Source organism: Numida meleagris, chromosome 9 (assembly GCF_002078875.1).
Source record: "Numida meleagris isolate 19003 breed g44 Domestic line chromosome 9, NumMel1.0, whole genome shotgun sequence".
Taxonomy (NCBI): Eukaryota; Metazoa; Chordata; class Aves; order Galliformes; family Numididae; genus Numida; species Numida meleagris.
Window position 1 is genome coordinate 16,757,749 of NC_034417.1, and position 15,074 is coordinate 16,772,822.

Genomic DNA, 15,074 nt, shown 5'->3' on the forward strand with positions numbered 1-15,074 from the left:
ACAGCTGTGTCTTGTGAGCTACTGGATCCCTACTGAGAGCCAGCCTAGATCATGTGTCGTCTTTGATCATGGTGTCATGACACCAGGAAGGATTATGTAGAGGTGCATTGACAATTTGCTTACACCTGTGAACTGCCTCGCACTTCAGAAGGAGATCAAGACAGGGAAGGGTGAAAGGCCACGCCAGCAAAATGATTCACTTTAACCCGAGGGCTTGTCTGGCTGGGAGACCATTTCTATGTGCTTGAGGATAAAACATTCAGATTGACCTTTCCCAAGTCTGTTAAGTCAAATGGCTGTTGCACTGTAGTTCTTAAGCACACACCAAAAGGCTTCAATAACAAAACAACTTCCTGTGCATACATTTCTGTTCATGTTTTGCTTACTAAATGAAAGAGCACTCGATGAGAAGTACACAGCTAACTCTCAAAAAAACCCTTGCAGTGGTTTTGCTTTAAACTGGATTGATGCTATCAACCTCTTTCTTAAGGAATCATGTTCTTCTCCCTCTACCTAACATGCAAACTCACCAGTTTGTTTGAGGACTGCTCCAAAATTAATGCTTCCTATTTTTATTATGCTGGCCCACAACGTCAGAGAAAGATGCTGGTGGGATGGCAGAGGGGCAGTGTGACAAAATGGTGTCTGACATGGAAGTGGAATAAAGCAAAAGCATGTAATTGAGTTCTTCCATGCGGAAAAATGGCACCCGTTGACATTCATCAGCACTTGCTGAGCGTTCGTGGAGACCAAAGAGTGGATGTAACACAGAGAGGCAGTGGGTGGTGCCTTTCAGCAGTGGCAACAGCAACATGGGTCACCTCCGCTGGTGCAGATTTTTATGAGCGTGGTATGCAGGCTCTTGTTCATTGCTGGTGAAAATGCACACATAATGGTGATGACTGTGTTGAAAAATAGAGTTTTGTAGCTGAGAATTAGCTCTGTTGGGTAGTGTTATTGCATTCTTTGTGTCTGTTGTTTTTTCCATGGAAATAAATAGGAGGCATTACTTTTGGAGCGACCTGCGTATTATCTGTGCCAGATAAGCAGCTTAGCACTGCTGTGCCCAAGGAAAACAGCAGTAAGTCTTCAGCTCATTACTACTTAAGGCTGTGGTACTTTATCTGCTATGCTTCCTCTTCACGTGTCTGGTAGTATCTGCCAGAGGTGGTCTTACACTAGACAGAGTTCCTCACTTCTTAGCTTGTATTGGAAGTGATGTCAAGTAATGCAAAATGCAGTGGACAATGGTTCTTGCTCTGTGATCTCAATAGTGTTGGGATAATATTTTGCCTTGCTCTCATCTTCAGGGTTACCTGGGTAAATACAAGTCAGTGTTTCACCCTTCTCTAAGGAAGAAGTTGATGGATGCCTGAAGAGCGCTGAGAGCAGCCTGTTTACCCTTCCAGCTTGCAGCTTCCAAGCTCTGCTCGAGGAGGACTACTGAGAGTGGACTGCAGACCAGCTGGTTCGCTGATCCCGTCTCCTTTGCTAGGCACAGATCCACTTACCAGCACATAACAAAGTTTGGTGCATCCATCCTCTTCTAATTGGATCAGATCACAAGAAATGATGGGCTGAAATTGGCATGGAAAACAATGCTGGTAGAAGAAAGCATTTAGGTTTTTTCTGTTGTAGCAAAATACCCTTGGAAACAACACATCAGCGTGTGGTCAGTTCAGCCCCGAATTACACCTAGATTTTTAAAGTTGAAATGTCAGAGTATCTTACTGATTTACTAAGGCATACAAGACAATTCTGGATACAATTTGCCACATGCGTAAGACATTGTTAATCTCCCATCTGAATGTAAGTGTTGCAGCAGATCTGTATGAAGTCTCAACATTGCTGTAATGTCAGCTTGCCCGGGATACCGCAGCACGTGGCCTCAGAAGCCCGGAACGTAATGTTTCTGGCCTCTGTTCTTTCAGCTGGTTTTGTGTAGATGTATAGACATCAACAGTTTCAGAAAGTAGAGCTCTGATTTCATGAACTGTAAACTGTAGTTTGGGAATGACCTGAGAGGCATCTAGATAGCTAATTCCCGCTGCTGTATTTTCTCACGCAGCTGAATAACATTTAGATACAAAAGCAGTGTGCTTGTTTTAATTCTGATGCTGCGTTCTGAACAAATAACCATTCTCTTGAAGCTGACTGTTTAAATTCTAAATATTCTTGAAAAGTCTCTCTCATCCTTGCATTTAACTTCAGGAAAAAGAAAATCCAGCAACCTTTCTAAGGTTGAGTCTTTTTTAACTTTTTTTTTTTCCTTTAGTTTTGCGAGCGTGCGTTTCCCTGGCAATACCATATGTCTTTTTTGCTGCATTTTAATATCTGAAGTACTGCCATTAGAAGTATAAATCTTACGTGTTTCAAAGTCTCCCTGCTGTCAAAGGTATACTTTAATCCTAATCATGGTATTACCTGAAGGACTGATCTTTAAAGATCTGTGGAAATACGTTAATTTCAGCTCCCTGGAAATGTTTCAATACAGCCTTCCCAGGGGTAGCAGAGAACTGAGGTGGAGTTACAAAGTTAGGGTTGGATCGGCAGAGACTTGTGTGCAAAACTGAAAATGGTGAGAGCTGCAGCTGTAGGTTGTTTTCGTTGTTTTATTTTAATTCCTGCTTAAAGCTGTCATATTCAGAAACATAAATTGGGTAGCTACTGCAAGTAGAAATACAGTTGTTATATTTGGTTTCAAAACTTTATCCCCAACCCAAGTCTCACATGTAAATGCTTTTCTTAAGCACGCTCTCTGCTCTGTTCTGTAGGTAGAGTGGTTCCGCTGTTTGCAAGCAGACTTTTCAGTTTGCTTCTGATGATGTGACTTTTGTCAGCTCACATGATGTTTCTTGCATAACCTATTTGCTATCATTTTTATTTTTGTTTAATCTTACGTTATCTAGCTCCTTGCCCATGATTATTGTTGAGAACTATATGCAGCCATTTAGTTTCTCCAGAGGTGAACCACAGAAAAAGATTAATAGCATCAACGACTGTAATTTATTCCTTGAGTATTAATAAGGACATGGAGTGCTTTCCAGCCACGTGCGTTCATTGTTTCAGCTGATGCCATTTATACAGTGAAATATGAGTCTGGCAGTCTGTAATCGAATGCTACATCTTGGGCTGGAGGACAATAAGTGAGATCAAACCGCATGACGTTTCTGGAGGCAGGGCTTCAGTTGCTGTTGAAATCTCTGGATTTTGAAAGCTAGGCTTAGGAAAGAAGGCTAAACAAGCAGCGGGCTCATGGACAACGGCCATGCTTATTATCATAACAATTCAATTAAGTGTGAATTTTAAAACTGGCTTAAAGTGATTTCTAGAATTGAGAGCTTATCTTTGCATTGGTGCCTGTTTTCCAAATACGTGTTTTGAAAATGTGCTTGTAGTTGTGTTGAAAAAATCGCAGTTAAATAAAACTCTTACAGTGGAAATAAAAGCTGTAGTCTGAATTTACGCTTGCATAGGATTTTATATTCTGTTTCCATTTTTCAGTTTGGTGATTTTAAATTTAAAATAACCGTATTTGGGAAAGTTGTATAGTGGATGTGATAATATTTCTGCATTATACAAAATAATGAGCAGAATTTATGGGGGTATTCAAGTCTCAGTTTGGCAAGGTGCCGAAGAGTTGCATCATCCTGTAGTGGTTATCGTTTTCTGGCTCCTGACCTTATTCCAAGCAATGCTGTGCTCTTCCTTATCCTCTCACTCTGAGCTTGTAATTTAATTTTCTTATTAGGTCTTTAACAGCAAAAAAAATGCTTTGTTTCATACTAGAAATGAATGTTCTACAGTCTTACTGCAGCCAAAGCATCTGGTTCTTCAGGTAATAGGTGTGAATACTTCAGTGTTTGCTAAAAAGAAGAAATGGAACATCTAGTGAGGTGCTTCTGTCAGCTCAGTACCCCTACTGTTGTACGCTGCTGCCATTTTCTCCCATTCTTAATACATATTTTTTCTAAACACTCATTTTCTGTTTTTAAGAAGTGCTCAGCCATTTGACAGAACAAATGCTCGACTCTGCCCTGCTGCTCGAGTGAGACTGCCCGGAGGAGGCAATGGCACAGAGTTTGTTGTTTTTGACAGCACTGTTAAGAGCATGAAATGTTGCTGAAGGATTGGCAGGGCCTTGTAGTAAGGGTTGCAGGAAATGACTGTATTGGGTGTGGAAGAAAGACGCTGTCCAGATTTAACACATGAGCTACCAAAAGACTTGAAAACAGAGGACAGGAAATGGAACTACAGGCTAGGCCAAAATGGGGTACAGAGCTCCATTGTTCCTAAGAAATGTATTGTGCTGAAGATTCAAGTGCAATGTAGAGCACCACAGCGTTGCATGTAAGAGTGGTACTGGCAGCATATACTGAGTGATCAAATTCTGTTGATTATTAGCTCAAAGCACCAACTTTACTTTCTTAGTACAGTAAGGTCTTTAAATACGCTGTCATTTTTTTTTATAAAATGGAGGATACTGTAACAATGTGTTAGATGTAGTTAGATAGAAGTGTAACTGTTTTCAAATAATTTCCCTTACATCTTTTTCCTGGTCTGCTTAGTTTTTGCTCAGTCCATTAGGGAGGTTTGCCTTGTGACCTGATGCAGTGTGGGCTTTTCATAGCTAATGTGTACTCTCATTTATAATGGATAGGTATTGATGCATAACTATTTAATAAAGATGTCCCACAGTTTCAGATACCTCAGAGGTAGCACAGAACTTCTATTTTTATGGTTTCTTTGTCTGTGTGACCTACCTTTTAAAACACAACACTGGAATTGCCCTCTTCTTGTTCTCTTTGCTCTTGTGCTTCATTCCTGTGTCCTAGCCACATAAAGCAACCTGTATACCTGCCACAGCATTTGGGAAATAAACCAATTCTGTGTGGATTTGGTTTCTCTGTGTCAGTGGTTGGGGTTCTTTTTGCCTGGAGCTCCTGCAAGTCTCTTCTAACCCGTGATGAAAAGTTGCCAGTTTTCTCCTGCTGTTGAACTGTACACTTGGCTCTATTTTGTATTGTCCATTCTAAGCAAACTTTCCCAGCCTCTTTAGCTGAATTTTATTTCTAACCTAGAAGCATCCCAATAACTTCTGTTATTTTCTGCTGAAGAACGTAGGAACTTTAATCGTGAAATAGATTTTTTGCTGTGGTTATGGAGGAAGAATGCTGACACAAAAGGCTTTTTCTTCTTTCCGCTATCATTGTATCCCTTCTTTCCTGCCTGGCTTCTGAGTAAGATGGTACAATTCTCAGAAAATGGATTCCCCTATTTCCCCTAAAAGTGCTTCAGAAAGTACTAAATTAGAAAAGCTTGTCCTTGCCCTATGAGCCTTGAAAAAAAGGAACATATCAGATCATCCGTGTATGGTCAGGCATTTGGCACAGTAGGAAATCCACAGAGCAACCAAGTCTGTAATTTGAAATCCTCACTTGAAAGTTGTGAATGTAGTGCTTAGCAACATGTGAACGGGAATTGTGCTTGCAAACTTTAAATCAGTAAGTTCCACCCATTTAGGTTTTTCTTGAAAAATATTTAGCAGTGTCTTAGTTTCCAGAAGACCTTCATAAAACTCAGCAGACCATATAGAACCTTTATAAAACTCAACAGAACAGCAGAACATAGAACGTTCAGCGGGGAATGTTGGCGATAGGTGGGCGGTTGGACTGGCTGATCTTGGAGGTCTTGTCCAACCTTGGTGATTCTATGATTCTGTCTTCACATCAGCGTAAGGACTTTGTTATTCTTACATTAATCTTTGCTTTTTCCACTGCTAAATTCATAAAAATAATATCTAAGGCTCCACTGGTAGCAGGCAGGGAAAAGATGAGGACTGCATTTGACAGTTCCCCCCGTGTATTAAGGATCGGGGTAACAGAAGAGGCTCCTCCTTAGCAGCCTGCTGAATTCCCCCCGGGTTCCGACACATATGAGCTAAGTATCACCTTCATTAAATGTTGTGCTGTCCTACTGATACGTTATTGTTCTTCGTCCTTGCTAAATTGCATTAAGAATTTTACTAAAGAAGGTACAGTGTGACACTGATAACTTTCTTATTTTAATTGCTTTTAGATTAACATGTATTTAATGTAATAAAATTGGATTGGGCATAGGGGCCTATTCAAATTGGAATAATAATACAAAATTCATGCCAGCGTGGCACTACAGGCTATTAGAAAGAGAATTTCCCACGCAGTGAACTTTGTGTAATAGACTTCCCCTGAATGGTGACTATAAAGGCCACTTTCAGAACTGGAACGTTAGTATAAACATAATCTTATTATGAATTGTGTTATTTATACACGCACACACGGCTTCTGTAGTGTGAACTGTAGAGTTCTCTCTTGTAAAATCCTGTCTCTTAACAACTTTTTTCCTTTGCAGCTGAATGAGGTGTGAGTATTTGGGGGGTTGTTGCTATAAGTCTGGTACAATCATTATATGGTGGCCTAAAAAAAATTCTGATAAATATGTTGTAGTGAACGTGACATGTTCTGCTGTTGCTACAGGAAAGTGACGTACTGTGCCCCAAATTGTTTCAGTATTGTGTTACTTTCTTCTGATCTGAGTATAAACTCAAGCCTGCGTGCTGAACATCGTCAGTTGCTGGAGACTGCAGTGCTGAAGTCAGCACTTGTATGTAGGATTGGGCTTGTCTCATTCTCCTTTACCATGCCTACCGGGTGTAAGGGCATAGGGATCTGTGTAAAATAAATCACTGGACATAAATGACATGTATATCAGTGCCCAGAGCTCAGAATGAATTTAGATGGGAAGAATTTGTTCTCCTCATCATTACCATGTTTACTAACAGAACAGTATATATTACTGCAACTTGAAATTAATTTTATTGTTGAATAGGTGTTGGAATCCTGCAGATCCTAAATATATTTGAAGAACCCATTGTAGAAATGGAGACTTATTCTCAGAGGCAGCAATCTTGTACGGCGGGTGCTCTGTGTGCAGTGGGGGTAGGGATGCAGTGGGGTTGTGCAGAAGCACACGTTCTTGCAAGTTCAGCCTGGAGAAAGGGAAGAACAAAAACAAAACCAACGTATGTTATTAGAAACAGTTCTTTGACAATGGTTGTTCTCAGCATTGAAGCTGCTGTGTGGTGCCCTTAAGGTAACGCCAGCTTTATGTAATGATCTTCTGGTGGCAATGCCTTTTGTTTGGTTACTCTGTACCATTCCTCTTGTGAGAAGTTTGTGTTGGAAGTTTTACGAAAGAAAGATTAAATGATTGTGCCCACACCAAGATTTTCTGTTGCTTCGTCTCTTAAGGTACGTTTGTTTTTCAGGAAATGGGTTTGTGAATTCTCGAGCTTCACCAAGCCTGCTCGGAACTGCTGGTGGTGGGAATGGCCTAGGCAAGGTCATGCCTACAAAGTCCCCACCTCCACCTGGAGGAGGTAATCTCGGAATGAACAATCGCAAACCGGACCTCCGTGTTGTCATCCCACCCTCCAGCAAGGGTATGATGCCACCACTGGTAAGTTAAAACGTTTGTTCTGTAGCTAGCTTTGTTTGGGGCAAAAGTGACGTGTTTTGCCCACACGCACAGGAAGACACTATCTCATCAGCTTACTGTAGGTTACAGTAATAGAAAAGCCTTCTCTTTTTTTAAAGTGTAAGGTAGCAATCTGACCTAAACGTGGTTAAGAGAGCATTCCTGGAGATTTAGATTGGGATTTTGTTTTGATGTCTCACTGACTTGGCACCGAGAACTTTGCTGGTTTGGAGGATGTGGGTTTTAACAAGGGTTATGCATTATTCTGTGCAGGAATAACTCATTTTATTGGTAATACGAACTCTATTAACGTGCCCCAAAGCAAAACTGTACCTGTTTTTCCTGGATTGTAATATTTGTGGGACATGAAACATAGCTCCAGTGGTAATGATGGTCTGAGAAAAACTCTTGTTCAGTGTGATGTACTGGAGTGCAACGTGTGTGGCACAGTGTCCTACGCTGGGTGTCCCGTCTTCAATGGAGACATGAAAGAGTAATGAGGATCAGTCTCAATTCCTATTTGTGTACCTTCCAGTACTGCTGTGCAGCTTGGCATCTTGGTAATAATGGTTGCTCAGCCTAGGTTTAGCATAGCACCGAGTATTGAGTCAGGCATGGAGCAACCACAGCACGGAGGGCAGAACAGGTCTGTCAGGAAGAGTTGCTCTATTCCTCCTTTCATTTGGCTGACCAAATCCTTTTGGTCTTTCACAGTCACGTAGAATCCTTAAACATTGATCTCTCTTTTCTGTGTATGGAAGAACGAACCATACCCAAGAGGAGCAGGATATAAACAACAAGAACTCTCTGAATAATTTGTGTTTGTTTTTAAATGCTTACATTTGTACTCGCATTGACGACGAATAACACAAAATTAATCCAAGTAACAAAAGTTACAATTATCCTTGGAGTAATGATTCTTAAAGTTTAGGGTTTTTTTTTTTTTTTAGGATTACTGAAGTGTGGAAGACAGGAAATGCACTAGATAGATTTTAAAGTGAAAATTGTTTTTAAAATAATTAGAAATAGATACAAAAGGAGCATCACGTTGGTGCAGTTCCAGCGTTAGCAGTGTACAGTACGTACTTACTGTTCTGTTGTCAAGAGTGACATAAAATTCCACGTATTTTTGGTCTGTCTTTCTGAGGAAATCAGAAGGTTTCGTACTAGAGGTGCTGGGATGGCAGTGATTGTATGTGAGAAATATTTGGTTCCTTCGCTCAACGTGCATTGCATCAGTCCAGCCAGAAACAGCTGTGTTGCATATTTACATATGATGTCAATGTGTAGCTGTGTCCTCGTTTTTATTAATTTTTCTGCTTTCGTTTTGCCAAAATATGTTTTTTAGTACAGTATTTTTTACTAAGCAGCCTGCATTACATAACGTACTTCCTAGCAGTATTATTACAGGGCCAGGCAGCAAATACACTTTATTAATTGAAGGGAATAAAGATGTAAAGCACAAACGTGACTTTTTCTTTCATCTTTGAAAGCAATGCTATTTGTAGTAACTGTGTTATCCCTCTTGTTTGCTGGGTACAGACGGAGGAGGATGAATTGGAGTTGGTGAGTCTGGGCTCCTGTTTGATGGGACACAGCGAGACGGCAACTCTGTGCTGCAGTTCTGTTTAACTGTAGTTTCATGATGTGTTTTAAAGAATTCCAGTGTTCCCTTGGTAGCAGATTGAAATACAATTGTTGATCAAACTTAAAAACGGGCCAATTCAAGTCGAATACGCATCCAAAGTCTAGCACTTCCCGTTTGTAAATTTTTTTTTCTGAAACGATTTCTGTTTTTCTTGGAGGGAACATTGGAAAAGAGCCTTACAGAGTAACTGTCCATGTGTATAGCATGTTTAATGTGTTTTGTTTTATAAAACGTAAACAACCACTTATCCCCTGAATTATTGCAGTATTTTTAGAAAGTGGCTTCACTCCTGATGCTCTTCAGATAGTAACACAAGCCGTGTGCCGTGCATTACTTATTCTCATGGAGATGATATCATTGCTGATGAGGTCACCTTTCAGAGTTTAGAATTATTTCATCCTGCGTGAGATTATCAAACCACAGGGGTGTTCCCTGTTTACCAAACGGAATTGCAAAATGTATTATTCTACCTTTTTTCCAGTGGAAAGATACTTTGTTTTTGAAAGGAAACTCCTGGGATTTGTGTTTTTCTATTTTTTTTTTTTCCAAAAGGTTTTAACATTTGGCATTCTGTCTGGAAAATAACGTAAGGCTAAAATAATCCGTAACTTATTTTTAGAGCAATTTGCAAATTGTTTAGCTGCCGTAGCACAAACCGTGCAGGAGGGGCTGCATCAGAGTGCATCCCAAAGATCCGCCAAGAACTCTGCATACTGTGCAGCGTGATCTGGTTTCCAACATGGACCTGTTGCTAATAGGAGGCTCTAACTGCATGAAAGCATGGAAAATGTAGTGACGTAGATACGTTTCTTAATACGTGCATGCTTTTGGTTGATTTTTACCTTACCCGTAAGCAACAGATATACAACTGTAAGGGGAAATGATGTTCTGAAATTCAGTGGGATCGTTGCTCGGTTTCATTGGGCTGCCTTGCTAGCGGGGCAGTTCCCCAGGGCTGTCGTGCACCATCTTCTCACCTTTGTAAGGAAGAGTCTGGTTTCCAGTGCAAGAGAGAGAGCTTTAATTCAACACAGGAACGCTTAATCAGAACAGCACTGCAGAAATGTCAGAAATTGGATTTGTGCAAAAACGATTGAATTAAGGCGTTCTCCTGCTGAAATTGCTGCGCTCCTTGCAACGTGAAATGATGGACTCGCTAAGGAGGGCCGGTGTATGGATGCTGCATGGAGAGCGGGCCCTCTAGCGGCTGTGACACGGGCTGCTCGGGGAGGGGGCACAGGGGAGAAGGGGCAGCGCCTTCCTCGGCAGCTCTTTGCGGTATGTGGTGCACCTGTAAGGGAAGTCGTTCCTGCTGTGCTCGTTTCTGATGCTAACTCTAGTGCCAGAACAGCAGTTCCACATCGTGTGTGTGACCACGTATTCGGTCTGCTTGGAGCCGAGCATGGAACGTGGAAAGCAGAGATAGCGGTAGCGTAGCGTGAAGCAAAGGTACCAGCTCTTCCCGTCCTGTCGTGTGCACAGCTTAAGAAATGGGCCGACCCTCCAAGAGCAACAAATGCTGGATACGTCCAGATGCTTCTCAGTGCCTTTGTGTGGCTGAGTAATTCAGAAATAAACCGCCTCAGAAAACCACCTTTATTATCCACTCAAAAAAAAGCAAAATAATCCCATGGGGAAATCCTTTGGCCTGGATTGTTTCCCAGTGTACTCCTCTAACTTTTCCATTATGCAGTAATCCCAACTTTATGGGCTGCCGTCCAAGAAAGCTTTGGAAAAAGGTCAATTCCTGACAGACAGAAATCTGCTCTAATAACATATCTTACGGCCAGATAAACTTGGTCTAGCGGAGATTTTCAGAAGTCCCTAAGTGATTTAGAAGGATAAATTGCACGGAAAATCAGTGGGACTCACTTTGTGGCTTTAGGGCTTTGAAACCTGGGAAGTGGAGCAGATGCTGGAGGCTGTGGGGCTCGGGGCCCTCCTGCTGCACTGGGGCCGGGCAGGGCATGGCAGCCACTGGAAGGCTGTAGGACACTGGTTTTAATGTGCCAGCTGGGCTGTACTTGTTTGTGTGGTTTTTAAACCGAGGATTGCTGGCCCTCGGTTCATCTCCGTTAGTTTGAGCTGCAGTTTTAGAGCCATGTTCCTGCCCCTGCTCAGCCCACCATTGCAGAGAATAACGTGATTGTAGTGCTGCTCGCTCAGATCGGAGCGGAGAAAATCGAAGCGTTACAGATGGTGCAGTACTTGTGTGTCTGTCCTAAACGAGAAGAGGCACGAGGAGCCTCATTCTTCTAAAGCTGGGCAGTGAAACTACCAAAGAGACAAAAATCCCACTATTTCTGTAGCAGATGCTTTTTTCAGAGACAGAGGAGGGATTGCCTTAAAAATGTATGAAGCGGAGTGAACTCCACCTCCCTTAATAGGGAATGCTTCCTTGAGAACGAAGAAATACGGAGTGCGAGGAAAGGGAACTGAGCATTTCTGGTGGTAAAATGAAGCATCTCTTGTTTAAAAGCAGACCCCACAGCATTGCCTCCATGGAGAGCTGTGTGCCTGTGACAGAGCACTTTGCTGTCTGCTGGCATTCAGCACAATATTTAATGCAAGGTTTTCTAAACAGCAAATTTTGTTGAAGAGCTTAATGTGAGTGATATGTTTGCTACAGATGTTCACTCCAGTACATGGCAAAGAAAGTCTGCTCACGCCTACAGCTAGAACAGATAATGTGAGACTATGGAGTTCGGCTGTTTTTCCTGTCAGAAAGCATAGTTGTTCTGCATTAACTCAAATGTCATTTGCTTTGAAACGTATCTGCACTTTAACAAGTGCTTCACCGGTTTCTCAGGAGCCATGGGAACGGCAGGATTATTTCCTCGCCAAGGTCTTATCAACAGAGACGAACACGATCGCTGCGTTCCTGTCAGGGCAGGTGCAGTCAGCGCAGGGTCAGAGCTGGCAGCTGAGACGTGGCAATCAGATTAACAACTGGAAAGTGGGCCTCTTCTCTAATGGAACTGCACCTCGCCATCTGCCTTAAATCCTCTTTAAAAACAAGGCTTAAAACTCCTTCAGTCACTTAAGAACTTCTGAGAATTGTTGTACGTATCCCTAAGAAATTGCACTAAATTCTTGTCCTACACCTGAAACCGACGCTGCTGAGATGGGCATGCCCGGGAGGGGAGCAGTGAGTCTTACCCCAGTTTTTATTTCTCTTTGCTGAGATCGTTTTTGGTTGAGCCTTGAAATGTTTAGGTTCGTTTAGAAGCTCCATCCTGACAAGAGCTATGTATCGTTCACTGAAATACAAAGCAAAGCAACGCGTTCCATTTGAGCGCTGTTTTTGCATTAGCGCGTAACTTTCTGTTGCTCTGACTGATATCTCAAGGCACGCTGTTATTTTTCATCGTTTATAGAACACCCAAAGGATAAGCAGTTCTCAGTCCACGCAGCCTCTTGCTACCCCCGTGGTGTCTGTGACAACTCCCAGCTTGCCGCCGCAGGGACTCGTGTACTCGGCCATGCCCACTGCCTACAACACTGGTAAGCATTGTTTGTAGCGCGTGCCTCGATTCGTCAGATGCGCCAGGCTTTGTGATTCATAAGCCCAGAAAATTTGCATTTCTGTGACACTTGGCTTTATTTTGCTGTTCAGTTGAAATGAAGGCTTTTATTCATCCAAAAATGAGCCTTCCGAATGTAAAATGTGTAAATGTTGAGACTTACAGCCGGAAGAAGCTTTCAGTCAAGCTGCACACAGCTGAATGCGGAAGGAGGCACAACAGGCGCGCTGCCTTGTCGCTGGAGCGTGCTTGCCGTCTGCCTGTGAGGTGGCACGGGGTCGGTGCTTCGGGGCGCGCTGAGCTCCCGTGGCACAAGGAGCCAGATTCCGAGGGGACTTCCAGTTCACGGGAAGCACAGGGAGGGCCCCTTCCTCAATGCCCGTGTTCTCCAGAGCGAGGTGGGGAGTTGCTGGAGAGCACGGTCACCATTTCACCACTGGGAGTGCCTGAAGGACGTGAAAACTACCTTTATATCCAAGGTGTGATTGAGATAATTTGATAACGTGACAGTTGGTCTGTCCGTTCGGAACAAAGCTCAGACTGTGGTGCCTCCTGCTTTGCCTCCACGCCAGCAGTTAACTCAGAGCCCGGTCTCGAGGGTCTGTATTTGTCACGGAGCCTGTATGCAACAGGTAAAGGATTGTTTGGTGATCCTTTCCTTGAAAGGCCACATCTGATGGGCTCGGGCTGGTCCCTGATGGTCTGTGATGCATAGTTTAATTTCCAAATGTGCTTGCAGAGAAACTACATTGCAGATAAGTATAAGATTTTACGTCTGAGTTAAGTTAGCTGTTGTTTAAAAGCAAGTGGGAAAACAAAGGAAATAGCTGCCCAGTTTGCTGTCCTTTTTGGGTGAAATCTACTTAAGGCATTCAAATGTAAATGCTATAATATTTGTTATAACAGGAATTTCTGACCTGGGGAGCACTGTGTTGGCTATAGTTGTATTTAAGACTTCTTTGGAAGGCTTTCAGTTAATTATTATATATACCCCAAGCTGAATTAAAGTCCAGTCGTACTCTGCAAAGAAGTCTGCAGATGTATTTCTTTGGTGACATTGTTTTATGCCAGAAAACTTCTTAAAGGAGGCTTTTCTGGCAGTAAGTGTGCGATCACTCCTCGTGGGCAGAGGCCCGAGGCCTTTAATGCACGCTGAGACTGAAACCAAAGAACAGGAAAGGCAGCGTGTGACGAGTTTTAGAATTAAAATTAAGCAGTTTTTTCTAAACGTGGCTGTGTTCTTTTGGAGAGGGCGTGTGTGCAGTTGTTTCAGGAGCTGCCTCGTGTCCTGTGGCAGCGAAAGCTCCAGCTGAGCAGCTGGTACCTGAGCTCTCCCCTTTCGCCTTTTCTTCTTTTTTCCTCCTGTCAGAAGGCTCTGCTGGAAAAAAAAGCCCAAGAGGGCACAGCAGGAAACAAAGCACGGCCTTGTGCAAGGGTCAGGGCAGATCCAAAGAAACTTGGTTTTGTGTATGTAGAAAGTAGCTAGAACTCGAGTTAAACAAAGGCTGCTTGTGTTTGTTTTCTGCAAGGATGCGCACCATCAGGAGTCAGTTCTGGAAGGGGGAACAGAGCGAGTGCCATCCCTTCATAATCATTTTCCCAACAAAAAGGCTGGATTTTATACATTGTCTGCTGTTGATTTTTTTTTTTTTAAGCTTTGTAAGACTTTGCAGCGTTTTGTTAATTTTGACCTGTATCCATCTGTCAGCTCAGCAACTGCAATCTGTTCTGGACTCATTTCCCCTTCCCTACAACTGTACCAGCGTGCCCATTAGCTGCTATTAGTACTCTTCTGCATTGGTTTGCTTTAGAGGCACTGCCCGGCACCCTGTGCGTGCAGGGGTTTGGTTTGGAGAGGGACTGTTCAGTCATCAGTGTAGAAAAGGTTTCTGCTGCGGGAGCACCCATGAGAGTGCAGGTGGTTGCTGCCCTGAGGGGGTAAGGGCCGGAGAGGCAAAAGAACAGGATGGGGCTGCAGTAACAGTGCACTGAGCAAAGAGCTGTGCTTAGTTCCTTGTTTCAGATTAGAAACCGCAGCACAGATTGACTGGACATACAGCCCCGGTTGTGGTTCGTGCTACAAAGACTCCGTGCATTTTGTTGAATTGCTGCTGGAAGTGAGCGAGCAGCTCGGTGCCCGCTCGGGGGGCTGGCGCTGCCGTGCTGCCCCTGCACCGTTCCCTGCCGCGCTGTGCGGCCGCTGCTGCAGGGGAGCGGAGCGGTGCTGAGCGCGCCGCGAGGGGCTGGGCACCGAGGCCCTGGGAGCAGCAAACCCCTTGAAGGCGCTGCCCCACACCGCAGCCACGCGCCGTTACTGCTGGGAAACTGGTCCAAAAACCGGCCCATTTCCTTTGGATAATGCCGTGTTTTGTGAAGAGGTTTTTAGC

The 15,074-nt window shown here is 43.3% G+C and overlaps 1 protein-coding gene across 6 annotated transcripts in view; it reads left to right on the forward strand.

The window, feature by feature from the left end:
- MEF2A (myocyte enhancer factor 2A) overlaps positions 1–15,074 on the forward strand; it is an 85,555-nt gene that overhangs the window by 64,210 nt on the left and 6,271 nt on the right. For all 6 annotated transcript variants that reach the window (XM_021406983.1, XM_021406985.1, XM_021406988.1 and 3 more), the window contains 2 exons: positions 7,307–7,497; positions 12,541–12,667. In XM_021406983.1, the coding sequence (XP_021262658.1) occupies positions 7,307–7,497; positions 12,541–12,667 (318 nt within the window). The remainder of the gene's footprint in view (positions 1–7,306; positions 7,498–12,540; positions 12,668–15,074) is intronic.